At 40.7% G+C, this 16,271-nt stretch overlaps 1 protein-coding gene across 4 annotated transcripts in view; it reads right to left on the bottom strand.

The window, feature by feature from the left end:
• enox2 (ecto-NOX disulfide-thiol exchanger 2) overlaps nucleotides 1-16,271 on the bottom strand; it is a 307,278-nt gene that overhangs the window by 86,473 nt on the left and 204,534 nt on the right. For all 4 annotated transcript variants that reach the window (XM_088343564.1, XM_088343563.1, XM_088343566.1 and 1 more), the window contains one exon: nucleotides 12,836-12,967. In XM_088343564.1, the coding sequence (XP_088199690.1) occupies nucleotides 12,836-12,967 (132 nt within the window). The remainder of the gene's footprint in view (nucleotides 1-12,835; nucleotides 12,968-16,271) is intronic.

Raw genomic sequence — 16,271 nt, 5'->3', positions numbered from 1 at the left:
AGTCAGACCGCCGAGAAACATGGGAAAAATCTCAAGCATTGTCAAGCACTTTACCCAAAATTCCAGAATTTTCCTGAAACACAACAATAAAATCCAAGAATTGTCCAGGATTTCAAGCACCCGTACGAACCCTGTAATACACCTTTTTAGTGCCCTGTTTAGGTGTAGCACAGGGGTCCGCAACTTTTTTGACCCAAAGGGCCATAGAAGCAAATATATTTTAATTTTCTTTTGAGAGAGAGAGAGAGAGAGAGAGAGAGAGAGAGAGAGAGAGAGAGAGAGACCATACATTTTAGCACAAAATACAACGAAACCGCCACACCCGCTCTCCAGCCAAAAGCTAATTCTAGGTCAGATGATGAAAATCTACGAAAGAATAATCATGCCAGAGCCTGTGGATCCCATATCAATATAAATATACCACTTAAAAATTAGTCACTCTCCTGCAGTTACTTAAGAGTGTTAAGGCTCATTTTGTCCTGAATAATGGTTTCAAAACAAGATGCTAGCATAGTAATTTTTGTAAAAATGTCGCAAAATACTGCAAACGAGGATACCAACGGTTTTACCTTCAGTGCATATGACGGACAGACAACAGGGAACTGTCAGGACTGAGTTCAAATAGTGACTGGGAGCCAATCAGAACCCGCGGCGGGTGAATTAAATCAGTAATCATGGCAATACCGGTTGGGGGTGGTTCTTATAATTATGTGCCTTATAGTCCGGAAAACACACTAGTCATTAGTCTTTTCTTTATGTAATAGATCTGCAGCTTGCCACGGTCTGGTTCTAAATATAATTTAAGATTATCTCAGAGGGTGTAGAAAATGTCTTCTTGAATTTGACATATGAGCTCCGTATTGTGATTTGTGCCCGGAATATTCTGTAAATAAAACCTTTAAAAAACCTCTAAACCTTTTTCAGCCTTCATTTTGATAACCTACCTTCTCACTACCATTAATCAAAAGAAACAATGATTTACAAGACTTTACACAGTCCTCATTATTCTGACATGGAATAACAACATTAACCGAGCTGTCCTGGCCCGACTCCAGTCTCCCGCCTCTATCCAAACACTTAACTCGTGAAAACATGTGCTCGGAAAAACCTCACAGACATAAACGCTGGCAGCACCGTCCGCAGGAACGAAAGCGTCATCATCGGCCTCTTCGGAAACGTTGAAGTGTATCGGAGGCTTTGCCCAAGGTGGTCTGTTTATTCAGCTGTCTGACTGGACACACGCGCTTGGCCGGAGGCAGCGTTTAAGAGAAAGACCAAAACAAAAAAAGAGAAAATCCCACTTACGGCGAATACAATTGAAGGCAAACGTCTCCTAAAAGCAGTCGGGTGTCCGGCAACGAAACCGAAAAGGGACTTAAAAGGTGTGCTTTCCGGGAACTCACAGGACTCACTCGAAAGGGAGACAATGGAAAACAACGGCGAATTGTCCCAGCGGAGTTTAGAGGTGAAAAGAAAAGATGATGTCTCGTCATGGAGAATCGATAGGAAATCCACAAGGATTAGTTCAAAGTCACGACGGTGTGGGAGAGAAAAATAGAAATGCGTGCTGGCATAAAGTCGTGCAAGGAGCGAGTAACCAAACGTCAACCGCCATGTTTGTCTTTTCTCAATTATATTTTCATCCCGGAGATCAATACATTATATATATATATATTATATATATACCACAGCCATATACCCCTAGTGGGAGGTGGCTAGAGTCATTTCTGACTCTTTTTGGGAGATTGATTCAGAGGATGGGATTCCCAGCCCCCTCGCTCAACCTAACTGAGGTCTTGGGAGTCATTAGGTGACCAAACCCCCCAATTCCAACCCCTAATGCTGAACGCCAAGCAGGGAGGCAACGGGTACCAATGTTTAAGTCTTAGGTATGACTCGGCCAAGACTTGAACCACAACCTCCCAGTCTCGGGGCGGGCGCCATACCCCCAAGGCCACCGAGCTGGTTCGAGCATCGGCCGGGTCAGACTTACAACATTGGTACCCATTGCCTCCCTGCTTGATGCTTGGCATTGGGGGTTGGATTTGGGGGTTTGGCCACCCAACGAGATCAATACAGGAAAAGGATAAATGCGTAGGGATAAATTATAGCCTGTGAGCAACAGACACAAATAACCAAATATAAATGCAGATTTATTGAGGTTTTAATTTGTGAGTCGCTTTGGCTATAGCAGGGTTCCTACAGCTAAAAGCAAGTTAAATTCAATACTTTTTTAATGCCTCTTGAAAACATATTTAAAACCAAGTCCACAAAAAACAATTGAAACAGAGGCACCACTTCCTATGGTGTGTCTTGGGACAGTACAGCCTGGTGGCGCCCATCTCTCTTTAGTATTTTTCAAAACGCATGTTCATGTAATTGTTCATGTATTTTTGCTTCTTATTTAGATAAGTATTGTTTTTTTTCAATGAATGAAGTTTTAGGCTAGGACATAATACACACTGTTATTTTGAAGAAAAGTACAACTGAGCGCATATTATTCTTTTAACGGTCCATTTCTTCCCTCTCTTGTTCCATCCCTCTTCTTTTTTTATTTGTCTGTTCCTTCCCTCCTTCTTTTTCTTATTTTCTTTTGTTCTTTGTTTCTTTTCTCTCTTTCTTTCTTTATAATTTACGCGTTTGTTACCTCCCGTCTCGATTACTGTAATGCACTACTCTCCGGTCTTCCCGATGACCAGACTCAAGAGTCTTCAGCTGGTACAAAATGCCTCAGCGAGGCTTTTAACTAGGACAAAAAAGTCCGATCACATCACCCCACTTTTGGCTAACCTGCATTGGCTCCCTGTTAGCCTAAGATGTGATTTCAAGGTTCTCTTATTATTATACAAAATCATACATGGACTTTCCCCCTCATATCTTTCAGATCTGATTTCCCCCTATGTTCCGGCCCGAAGCCTTCGTTCTGAGAGCGCTGGTCTTCTGGTGATCCCAAGAGCCAAGAAGTGTTCCCCAGGTTCGAGAGCGTTCTCCATCCGGGCACCGGTGCTGTGGAACGCTCTTCCCTCTGAGATCCGATCTGCAACCTCAGTGGAAATGTTTAAATCTACGCTTAAAACTCACTTCTACTCTATAGCATATGAATAACCTAAACTGCTTATGTGTAATAACCTGTGAAGCCCTTTGAGACTCTTTCTGATTAAGGGCTATACGAATAAAAATGACTTGACTAGTCTTGACTTTGTTTGTTTATTTCTTTTGTTATTTGTTCTTTCTTTCTTTCTTTCTTTCTTCCTTCCCTTCTTTCTTTCCAGCAAACATGGTGTTGAATCTGAAACCGTCCTCTTATACTTGGTGTTGCGGAGAGACTTGGTCTCGTGCTCCGGATTGTCTCAACGTATGGCCCACGTGCTGAACTCAAGGCCGCAGTGCAGACCCGCACCGTCTTGCCATGCGACTTAGTCAGTCAGGGAGGCGAAAAAGAGACTGGCTATCGCTCAGCCAAATCTTTTTATATGGACCAGTGATGCTTGACCAGATCATGCCTCTGTATGTGTGGTCTTAGATATATGATACTTGCAGTATCGGGTGACGGTGTTTGAAATTGCTAAACTTGTTAGAAAGCCAAAGAAGTGAGACATTTGCGTAATGTTCTTTTAGAATGTTCCTTCCAATCGACAAAATTACGTACGGCGAGGACATTATTCTATCATACATTGCCTTGGATGACCGAGAACTGTCAAAAAGGGGACGGATTGAGTTTTTTGAAACAAATGTGGAAGTAATTTTTGTGCTGCGCTTATTTGCTCTACACAATGCTTAGTTTGAGGTGAGAAAAAGTGAAACAAAACGTGATCCCGATTTTTAATGTGGGTGACACAAATAGGTACGGTACGACAAAGTAAACTTAAATAACACCGGCGACTCTCATATAATAAACAACAACAAAAATTGAGATTCATTCTGTATGGCCTCAATGTTTCCAAGTTCCCACCCTACCTGTTGTTTTGGCAACGAGTGTAAGAAGGGAGACCTTTTTGAGACGCGGCAGGGAAGGGAGAATATCGATTTGTTTTCAAATGTGTTGCAGGGTGTTCGGCAGGTGAGCGCATCCATCACAGCTCCTGTTTCAGTTGCCAATTTGTGTCTTTCCGACTTGATGCACGACACCGCATGAATGCACGCGAGGCCCGGAATAGGACGGCTAATTTCGCCTGATTAGCGTCCTCGTCAGGATTGTGTTGGTGTCAACATAATGCTGGCACGGTGCATTCGTACTGCGCCGTAATTACAACCTTTCTCCATTGTGACGTGTATGCTCGTCGACAATTTGGGTGTTCAAGAGACGCCCCGTTCAATCCTTTCTTCAAAATCCATTCAGTAGTTAGTCTTTTTTTAGAAGATTCCCGCTTTAAATGGAATTTTGGAGGGGGTAGGACTTTTTTTCCTTGCTATTTTCTATAGCATTGGCCTCATTTGTGCTAATGTCATTCCCTAGCAACCAGGGTTGGGTAGGGTTACTTTAACTGGATTACTTTCAATTACTTTTGGATTACTCCAATACCAAACATGCTAATAAAAGACAAAAGAAACTAAATATGAATAAAATGACTAAATTTTGTGCAGGCTTGGGGACAAACGGAATACATGGAACGGCAAAAATGATGTTTGGATTTATTTTCATTTTGTTTCTGTCGCATTTTATGTTCGTTTTGCCGGAGATCAAAGAGATCAAAGCCAGGAGAGAAAGCTTACCACGTGTTGTGAGTCATCGTTTTATTCATATTTAGTTTCTTTTGTCTTTTATTAGTATATTTAGTATTGGAGTAATCCAAAAGTAATTGAAAGTAATCCAGTTAAAGTAACCCTACCCAACCCTGCTAGCAACACAGGACACAGTGATAAGTATTTCATGTTTATCATAGATTGACAAATTACTGTTATTTTTTTTTGTTATCCTGCTTGAAATGAAGGATGCTTATAAGGCCAGGAAAGTTCTAGTTTGACTGTTAAACACATGCAATGAAGAATGCTTATAACGAAGGGATAGTTGTATTTTGATTATAAAATGCCGTAAAGAACAAAGCTTATAACGCCAAGGTTGGTTTACTGAGTGTTTTTTGTGAAATAAAAAGAGGGAATATGATCAGAAAAAGGGGACAGCACGGCAGCGCAGTGGTTAGCGCGTGTGTGGCACAGTTCTGAGGTCATGGGATCAAACCTTTCTGTGTGGAGTTTGCATGTTCTCCTCGTGCTTGCGTGAGTTTCCTCCCGACACTCCCACATTCCCAAAAACATGCATAAATTGGCCAGTCTAAATTGTCCCTAGGTGTGATTGAGCGAGTGAGTTGTCTGTCTCTGTGTCCTCTGCGAATGGCTTGGCAAACGGTTCAGGGTGTCCCCTGCCCACTGCCCGAAGATAGCTGGGAAGAGCTCCAGCACATCCGCGACCCTACTGAGGATAAGCGGTGCAGATAATAGATGGATGGATTAGAAAAGTGTTTATTGTTTATTATACATTTGTTGAAGTTAGTGTTGCATTTTATTTTCTTTTTGCTCATAATAAAGAATGCTTATAATGCCAGGGTAGCTCTATTTTGATCATAAACACTTGCTATATTGTTTTATTAATACATTCATTCAAAGAACAATGTTTTTAATACCAGGGTTGGTTTATTTCTCTGTTGGGGAAATGAAAGGGGGATATTGACAAAAAAATTAAAAAAATGTTCAATATATATTTGTTTAATTTAGTGTTATATTTGTTTTCATTTTTCTTGGAACAAAGAAAGCTCATAAAACCAGGGTAGTTCTATTTTGACGATTAAACACTTGCAAAAAAGAATGGTTTAAATGCCAGGGTAGTTATATTGTATTAGTATTAAACTCATGCAAAGAACAATGGTTTTATCACCAGGGTTGGTTTATTTCTTTGTTGGGGAAGTGAAAAGGGGAATAAAGACAAAAAAAGAAAAATAATGTTTAATATACATTTGTTTAAGTTAGTGTTATATTTGCAAATATAACATGCCTCATGCAAAGAACAATGGTTTTAATGCCAGGGTCGGTTTATTTCTTTATTGGAGAAAAAAAAAGGGCGACAAAAACAAATAATTGTTGTTTAATGTTTCATATACATTTGTTAGTGTTTGTGTTGAATTTGTTTTTATTCTGCTTGCAACGAAGAAGGCTTATTAAATTTTGACTCTTAAACACGTCAATGCTTATAATGACAGGGTTGGTTTGATTATTGAACGCTTCAATTGAACTCTTATTGAGCGCTTGCACAATGTCTGCATTAGTGTCATTGTTGGCCAATCTTGTTGCTTTTTTTAATTTAAATTTCCACAATATTTAGGGTTGATACGCTTCATGTAAGATTTTGATAAAAAAGAAAGGGACAGGATTCTTCACAGCTTGAGGGTTTAGTACTGTCCCCTCAAGTTCAAATAAACCTCATTCCTATGATAATTGCATAGGAAATGCATTCAAAGTTCACAACGGCCATTGGAGTATAGCATGAATTAAAAAGGCCCCAGGGCAGGAAACACACTGCAGTGCTCAGTGGGATTTTAGTGACCATATTTGGGCATAATAAACAAAACGGGTGTTGCTCATTACTCAGCTTGTTGCTCCACCTATTGCAGGCTTTCTAGCGCAATGGCGAGAGCTTGATGATGTTCCTCGGAGTCGCCGCTAATGTAATTCCATTAAAAAACGTTTGGACTACAAATTCAAGTTCGCATGTAAACGCACTAACGCAAGCCGTACACAAGGTTGCCGACGATAAAAGTGAAATTCATTCCCATTGCTCTTCATTTATTAATTTTCTCGTCTTCATGTAAGGCCGAGAAGGATTGGCGTCGAATTGAAAAATAGCACTGAAATGTTGAAAGATTTAAAGTGCTTTCGTCATATAATATTCAGCAGAAAGTCATGCACGGGCCCTGTGTTACTTAGAAGTCAGTAGTAATAGAAGTAATGGAATCTAACTGTGTGTAGCACTTTTAGACAACAAATTGCATCTCAAAGTGCTGTGTTACAAACATTTTATATACAATTGAAAAATAACCCCCCAGCCCCAGGAATGTCAAATACGGGACACATAAACAGTTGTTGAAATAAAATAAATACAGAGACCCCCTTGCTACTACGCTCTTCGGTTATCGCTGGTTCAGTGCTTTACAGATTTTAAATGGAATTTTCTTTATTGTCATTGATGTCAATGGAACGTGCATTGTGTTCAGCAGACAGCAAATGCCATCCCGGGACCTGGTTAGGAGGGCTTCGTGTGTTGGGTGGGAGTGACTGTTTGTAATTGAGTGACTGTGATAGGCTGGTGTTTGCTGTCAGTCAAACAGCCAATGTGGGCGGGGACACAAGCCCCCTCCCGAAGCAAACTGCAAAGCACAGCTACAGTTAAGCTAGTATTTTGGTGGCTCGTTATATTGAAAAGAAATTAATCAATTAAATCCGACTCCGAGAAAAGTCAGAAGAGCGGAAAAAAATTGTGGTCAAAGGCTGGTGCTCCGTGGATTGTTACCCTGGTCTGGGAGGCAACTGAGGCGGGGGCGGGGGACAAGGTAGGAAACAAGGTAAGAAAGGTAAGAAGAAGGTAAGACCAAGGCTTCAGGTCCGTCTACTCCTACAGCTAGGCTAATAACTCTCTTAAGCCACCACTGCTGAGCCTGTGTGTCACCAACGCCAGAACCATGACCCACAAAATGGATGACCTGGAGCTACAATTGGCGGGAACCCACTACATTCGCGACGGTTGTATTTCAATCATGGCGGAGGCCTGGGTCAATCCAAGGATACTACATGCTTACCTGCAGCTAACCATCCGCTCTCTAAATCGCTTTCCTACGCTGAAAGTAGGCACCCTCCAATTGTGTTTTAATTTTGTGTTCTGTGTTTTTTATTTGTAAATTTATAGTTGCTATTCTGTTACAGTTGTATATTCACAGTCGGTAATAACATCATCTTGACGCGAGTTAGACCCTTGAGAGTATTTTGAAGGTGCAACACTACTATGCAGATTTTCATCATTTGCTGAAGGTTCTGAGCCCCGTAAATTTCGAGAACCGAGGGATTACCGTACTGTAATCCAGGGGTCTCTAACCAAATGCAAATGCAAAAAATGCTTTAACACTGATTTTGGTCCTTTAAGGTACCCTTAGCAGCAAGATAGTGGACAATCATGTCAGCTCCCTCTAGGGGAGCCTCATTGAATGGAACAAAAATACCCACATTTTTTAAAGAATGCATGTTTTTATGAATGTGCTTGTATTTTTGCAAATTACGTTGTTTTTTTTTACAAATGAATAAAGTTTTTTGTTTACCACTAAGAGGCGCTAAATAATACACAATGTCCCTTAAGAAATGGTTGTGATTTTTTTTTCCTTTAGCACAGACTCAAGATCAGGAATGGTACATTAAACTTACACAGGAGTTAACCGGTAACTAACAAAATAGCTAGTAGCTTGTTTAAAAGCTAATATTTTCTATATATCATCATATATCATCTAAATACTCTATATTAACACGTTAAATTGGGTATTTATGTATTATATTCCTTTTACTTTATTATTGTTTTATTTTCAACACAAAGATACTGCTGGAAGTGTGACTGTACTTCCCAAATTCATTCAATTCGTGGACTGAGCAATTAGGGGAAAAAAACACTGGACCGTGTGTACAGTAAGATCAAACATCTAGTTGGATCCGGCCATCTCTGTCTGTAACTCACCCCCTCATAAGTCAAGTCAAGTCATTTTTATTTGTATAGCCCTAGAAAAAAGCCTACGCAACAAGGACTGTACAAACATCTTCTTTGTACCTTTATCTCTTTGTTTTCTTTGTCCTCGCTGTAAAATGTGGAACTGGAGTCGCATCTCATCTCATTAGCTACACCGCTTATCCTCAGTAGGGTCGCGGTGGTGCTGGAGCCCATCCCAGCAATCATCGGGCAGTGGGCAGGGGACACCATGAACTGGTTCCCAGCCAATCGCAGGGCACACGGGGACAGACAACTCACTCGCTCAATCACACCTAGGGACAATTTGGACCGGCCAATTCACCTGACATGCATGTTTTTGGAATGTGGGAGGAAACCGGAGTGCCAGGAGGAAACCCACGCAAGCACAGGGAGAACATACAAACTCCACACAGGAAGTCTGGAGCTGGATTTGAACCCACGCAGGAGGTTCCCGAGACATGAACTGTGCCGCACATGCGCTAACCACTGCGCCGCCGTTGTCACAATATGTTCAACCCATGTTGTAACAATGACAATAAAGGTATATTCGATTCTATTCTATTCTATCTATATATGCTTTTAAACAATTACACAGAAGCGGCATGTGAATGATGTGAAATATTCAAATGAAAAACCTTCAAAGTTCACAGTTTGCATCGACGTTTTAGCTGACTCGGCGGTTGTTTAACAATCACAACCGTGGCGGGCGCAGCCACACAGGAAATGAACTCACTCTGCTCGCCGCCACGGAAAATGAAAGCGCTCTGACCTCGAAGGAAACCCGAGGAAGAGCGTTTCTTTTTACAAGACTGGTAAAAATAAATAAAGAAACGTTCACACACAAACTGACAAACAGGACAGGCCAGTTGATTTCTTTCCGAGACGCAATTTTCCCTTTTTTGAGTCGACTAATCCGGGTTTAAATACTCATTGGTGTTTGATCCTGAATGGAAATTAACCTTATGAACAATTTAATTAGAGAATGAAATGCAAACATGACATTAAATGCCGCTTTGTCGACTTGAAAGACAGAAAATTAAACCTAATCATTGTTTGCCACAGTAATATGTTAGACCGCAGGTGACAAACGGGCGGACCGCGGGCCAGATCAGGCCCGCTAAGGGATTGAATCCGGCCCGCGAGACAACACTCGGAGAAACACAAGAGAAAAACAAGCTGCAGGTTGAAATATGTCAACTTGATGTTGCCAAAGCCAGGTGCCTCTCACAAAGACACTGTACTTGTATTTATTTCTCTCTCTCTCTCTCTCCCTCTCTCTCTCTCTTCCACACATTTTCTCCCACTCTCTGTCTCTTTCACTCTCTGTGTCTCTCTTTTTCTCTTCCTTTGTTGCTCTTTGTCTCTTTCTCTCTCTGTGTCTTTTTAACTTATTTTGCTCTAACTTCATTTTTTTCCTTTTCTCTTTCTCTCTTCCTACCCTTCGCGCCTTCTTTTCTCTTTTCTCTCCTTCTATCTTTCTATTTCTCTTTGGATTTCTTTCTTCCTCTCCCTTTCTTCCCCCCCTCTCACGACTTCTCTTTTTATCTCTTTTGTTTCTCACGCGCTCTCCCTCTCTCTCTTTCTTTGTCCCGCCATCTCTCTTCTTTTCCCTCCCTCTTTCTCTTATTTCTTTATCACTCTTTTTCTTTCTCTTTAATCTACTAGTCCGGCCCCCGACGGAATGTTTGTTCTATCGTGTGGCCCCCGAGTTAAAATGAGTTTGACACCCCTGTGTTAGACCCTGGTGCGTGGACAGTCTAGGTGGGTCCATTTTGTACATTTTAAATTCAAACACATCAATCTAGTTCATTTTTACGATACAAAATCAACGAGCTAGATATACAGACGCTCCCCTACTTACGACAATTCGACTTAAGAAAAACGGTAGATACGAATATTTTTTTCCGGGATGTTGAAAAATATCTGGACATTGCCATAAGTCAGATTTTGTATTGTGTTCATCTTTTTCCAAATAAAGGACAATACTGTAGTGCTTCTTTCTGCCACTACTGGCGTGTGGTGCTGTGAGAACTCACTCAGCATCCACCCCGAAGAAGAAATCCGCTTCCTCTTCCTAGTTCGTGTGTAAACATTCTATCCTGTATCTCCTGCGCGCCAAGAATTTTGACATATTTATTGTTTAATATCTCGTGCAGCCATTCAATATCGCTGGTGTAAAGTGTAAAGAAGAGACGAGCCATTTCTTTTGAAATGAAAGTGGAATAAGAAAACTTAATGCGGTTGAGAAAATGGTTGGATCGCTTTTTTTCGGCCACTCTACCATGGAGGAAGACCTCTTGAAGATTATCTTCCAAAAGTAAACTCAACTTTATTTATCTTTATAGAGCATATTATTTTATGAAATGTTTATTTTTAAGTAAAAGACAATTTAGGTTACTTGTACAAGCCTTAAACATACTTATATAAACCTTAAACATACAAAATTTAGCACTGAAGCAACTTCGAGCAAATTCAACTTACGAACGATCATCCGGAATCTCGTTTGTAAGCAGGGGAGCATCTGTATGATGAATGTTTGCCCTTTTAAACTATTAAATCATAAATACACTAGTTACGAAAAGTAACGACACCTCAAACTAGACATACTCAAAAAACAGACAGGAGTTTAATGCAAAAAAAAATCTACTCATTATCTAGTTAGATGGAAAATACCTAGTGCTGTTTCGATGCTTATGTACTATTTAAAGCTATCGTATCGGCGAGTATACAGACCAAATCACCAATATGGGTTTTAAATTTCATTGAATGTAATACCTGTATCAATGATTTGGTAAATTATAGTATTAAATAGAAGTACAGCTTATTTTGTAATTGCTGCTATAATGGGATGCCGGTTCTTCTTCAATGGTTTACAGGAGGTTATTGTAACGCGCAACTTCTTGACTACTTTTAGGGCTAGTCTCTGCAAAAGTGATACAAATGAATTTTACTGATTTCTTACGTTGGCAGCACCGTGTTTTTATGCTATGGGCAGGAATTCTGTGTGGAATGCTTGACGCAAAAACGTTTGTTTTTCTTGGAGCCGAGGGATGAAAAATGCTCTTTAATATTCTTACCTGTGTCCCCGCCCAAATTGGCTATTTTACTGACAGCAAAAACGCAACGGTTGTCAATGTCACAAATACCCAGGCATTTAATCACAGCGCAGGCGGGGCAGGACAAACACCGCAACAACCAAAAGCTAGAGTGTTTTTGAATAGGGGAGCGTGAGACGACGTCTAAATGACAAAGTCTCTTTCCCATACTGGGGACGACGACTTTGATGACGTCAGTTATATGGAGGAAAATGAGGACGGTTCACCGGGATTTCTACAAGTACCGTGTATTTTTTTTAACAGATCAATTTTCTGTGTTGCGAGCGTGTTCCTAGTAGCGTTTTGCTACCCTTCACAGGCACGGTTTGGGATGAAAGTTATAATATTATTATTAAAGCTTTGAAAACTCTCTCGGTGTACCGTCTTTCTTTGTAAATATGTGTAACAATATATAATATTTGCAACTGTATATTTTTGTAATGTATTTATTTTATTGACTTATTCTGATATATTTTCCACGGGCGAATAAAAAACAGGGGCTGATGGGAAGTGGAGTAAAGGTGAGACGTGTTTGTGGACGCAGCGGACAATAGTGGATATATATTTTTCCTACCCTTACCTTTGGAAATATACATTTTTTATCCTTGGATTAGTTTCAACGGGTACCCATGCTCTGCAGGTCTGCATCAAATCTTAAGTACCGGTATCATTTTCCATTTATCTTGCCGGCTGTGGTTTATAGGCTGTGTACTTTATATTCAGTCACAATCGCGGGTCGGGTTTGGGTTAATTTTGTGATTGTGTTACATGTTTTAATGAGGGCGCTTGCGGCTTATGTACAGGTGCGGCTTGTGTAAGTACAAAAGCGGTTATCCTCTTAAAATGTGGTGGGTGCGGCTTATAATCAGGTGCGCTCTATAGTCGGGAATTTACGGTAGATTAACTTTGCATTTTCATATATTTGAAATATCATTTTTTAATAATACAAGTTTATGGGACTAATTAAACCCTGGCAGAATGTATGGGAAAACGCTGGTATGAGTGCACGGTGGTGTCATCGTACCTGGCATGAGAGGCTGTCCTGTGATGCCCATTGGTGGCATCCCCAGGTTGTTCATGGCAGTAGCCCAGGCGTTTGGGTCCGACATGGGCATGGATATGGAATTGGACTCCATGGTCATGTTATGGATGCCCTCTGGAAAGACAGATGAAAAAAGGGTCATGGATGAGGAAACAACACATGGGCAAGAGTAGATTACTGGAATTCAGGTTAAAAATGCAAATAATTTGACATAGTTATCATATATTTACTCATTGAGTACTTCTCACATTTACTGTATAAATTGAGCAAATCGGAGGGAAAGTACAAGTGCAGCCTCTCCCGCATGTGTCAATCAAGCTTAGTGTCTGTTGTCTTTGTTGCTGTGGATTGAACAAGAAAATTGTTGTGGTTGCTCGTCATTCTGTGCAAACACACAAACATTTTTTATTCCCTTGTCTATAAACTGTCGGCTATTTTGCAACAAACGACACAGGTACCCCCGAAAACCAAAAACCTGTCACGGTTGCCATGGCGCCCAATTGGCCCCGCCCGTGTGGCGCCAGCTGCGGCTCATGAACAGATTGGCTTTCAGTCTTTTTAAGCTCAGTGCGCTCTCTCTTACTTTGTCAGTCTGTCAACGAACTGCTGACCTGCAAGATGTGGGTTTCGACTCGAGTCCCTGTTGGTATTTCCTGTACAGTATTGTTCCCGTTTATTTGGTCCTGTTTAATATCGGTTTTCAGTTTAGTTTCCGTCTATTTTTGTCCTGTTTATTATTTTCTCCAGTTTTCGGTCCCGTCTAGTTTGTCCTGTATATTTTTGATATCCTGTTTCATTATCTATCCTGTCTGTCCCGTCCTGTCCGGTATCGACCCCATCCGTCCGATAACAACTCAGGCAATTGGAATCGATCTCGTCGGTCTCTGGCTTCCTGTCTTTCCACGCCAAACCACTGCCTAATGTGCATGACTCCCCATTTCCCGTAAAATAAAAAGCTTGTGTGAGAACGTCACACGTTTGGGTCCTGATCCTGTTCTGGTTCATGACAAAACCTTGTATTCTTCCTTGTACTTTATAGCACTCATTCTCAGTTGCAAAACAAAATAAAGTGGCATCTAGGGTTCAATATTACACAGAGTCCATATTTTAAATAACATCTGAAAAGGATAAAAGGACAATGGGTTGAAGTCAAAGCTTAGAGAAGACCGATTCCCTAAATAACTTCTTCTAGCTAACATTTCAACAAATTATCATGTAAAATGTGTGGCTTATATTTTGATCAAATTCTAACTACCATTAGTATTTTTATTTTTAGTATCTAGGTTTGTTGTATTGATAAAAAAATAATAATAGAAATTAATAATACTATACATAAGAATTAATGATTACAGCAATCCCTTGCTATAATGCGGTTCATCTTTCACTGTCTTACTGCTTCACTGATTTTTATCATGCATTATGGAGTCAATTCGTGTTTATCTGTGACGCCCTTAATCACAAGGAGTCTCAAAGGCCTGCACAGACCACAGACTATTATGACAACCCCCTGATCTAAAACCTACATGAGGGAGAGGAAAAACTCAAAACCTTTGTTAAACTAATTCCTGATTCAGCAAAAACGGTGGTTTTAGGTTTCTTTGTATGATAGAGAATATCTCATCTCATCTCATTAGCTGCACCGCTTATCCCCAGTAGGGTCGCGGGGGTGCTGGAGCCCATCCCAGCAATCATCGGGCAGTGGGCAGGGGATTGGGTTATAATTGTTAAAAAAAATAAAGTTTTTTCGAATATTTTGCTTATCATGGGTTCCTTTTGGAACGCAACCACCGCAATAAACAAGGGTTGACTGTACATACATATTCTAACATGCATTTAGTCATACGTTTATTATCTATAAACTGTCGGCTAGCAGAAAGTGTTCCGGTGCGTATGTAAATGACACGAGAAGAGCAAATAGGGAAAATAAACGCCGTCTTTTTCAGAAGCGTAAATAAACATTGAATCACCAGTGATGTGGAATTGAAGTTTGACGAATCGTGTCCCCGGGCGAAAGGGAGCGCGCCGCACGGCGGCTTTTTGATTCCCGTCTCAAAAAGTTTTGCGGTCTCGTGTACGAAGGGAAGTCGAACTGCGTCCTCGGGCAAAGTTATTCCGCTCGCGACCGCATTAGTATGGAAAAAATGAGGTTCACAACAGTCGGAGATGTTCCCATTCTGCAATGTTTTTAACAAAAAACAAGGAACCGTTCACTGTCCTCGGAGTCCAAATGGTTTTCTATCGAAAATCCGATGGCAATTCTGTATGAGATTAATCATTTTCATATAAGGCAAAATGAAAGGTCGGTCTGTCTCTTGATAACTATCTCAATGTCTGTCTGTCTCTCTCTCGATGTCTGTCTCGATGTCTGTCTGTCTCTAAATATCGATGTCAATGTTTGTCTGTCTCTCGACATCTATTTCGATGTCTGTCTGACTCTCGATATCTATCTCAATGTCTGTCTATCTCTCAATATTTTGCCCGATATCTGTCTGTCCCTCAATATCTAGCTCGATGTCGGTCTGTCTCTCAATGTCTAGCTCAATGTCTGTCTGTCTCTGAATATCTATCTCGATGTATGTCTGTCTCTCAATATCTATCTCAATGTCTGTCTGTCTCTCAATATTTTGCTCGATATCTGTCTGTCCCTTAATATCTATCTCGATGTTGGTCTGTCTCTCGATGTCTAGCTCCATGTCTGTCTGTCTCTCGATATGAATCTCAATGTCTGTCTGTCTCTCAACATTTTGTTTGATATCTGCCTGTCCCTCAGTATCTATCTCAATGTCTGTCTGTCTCTCAATATTTTGTTCGATATCTGTCTGTCCCTCAATATCTAGCTCGATGTCGGTCTGTCTCTCGATGTCTAGCTCAATGTCTGTCTCTGAATATCTATCTCGATGTCTGTCTGTCTCTCGATATCTATCTCGATGTCTGTCTGCGTCTCGATATCTAGCTCGATGTCGGTCTGTCTCTCGATGTCTAGCTCAATGTCTGTCTGTCTCCCGATATCTATCTCGATGTCTGTCTGTCTCCCGATATCTATCTCAATGTCTGTCTCTCAATATTTTGCTCGATATCTGTCTGTCCCTCAATATCTAGCTCAATGTTGGTCTGTCCCTCGATATCTAGCTCAATGTCTGTCTGTCTCTCGATATCTATCTCGATGTCTAGTCAAGTCAAGTCATTTTTATTTGTATAGCCCTTAATCACAAATAGTCTCAAAGGGCTTAAATATGTCTGTCTCTCGATATCTGACCCGATGTCTCTCGGTCTCTCAATATCTATCTCAATGTTTGTCTCTTGACATAAATTTCGATGTCTGTCTCTCGATTTCTATCTCGATGTCTGTCTGTCTCTCAATATCTAGCTCTATATCTGTCTGCCCTTTAATATCTAGCTCAATGTCGGTCTGTCTCTG

This window comes from Urocampus carinirostris, chromosome 9, assembly GCF_059441175.1.
Source record: "Urocampus carinirostris isolate Australia breed hairy pipefish chromosome 9, RoL_Ucar_1.0, whole genome shotgun sequence".
Classification (NCBI taxonomy): Eukaryota; Metazoa; Chordata; class Actinopteri; order Syngnathiformes; family Syngnathidae; genus Urocampus; species Urocampus carinirostris.
The sequence above is the reverse complement of the archived record's forward strand: the minus strand, read 5'-3'. Positions and strand labels throughout refer to the sequence as shown.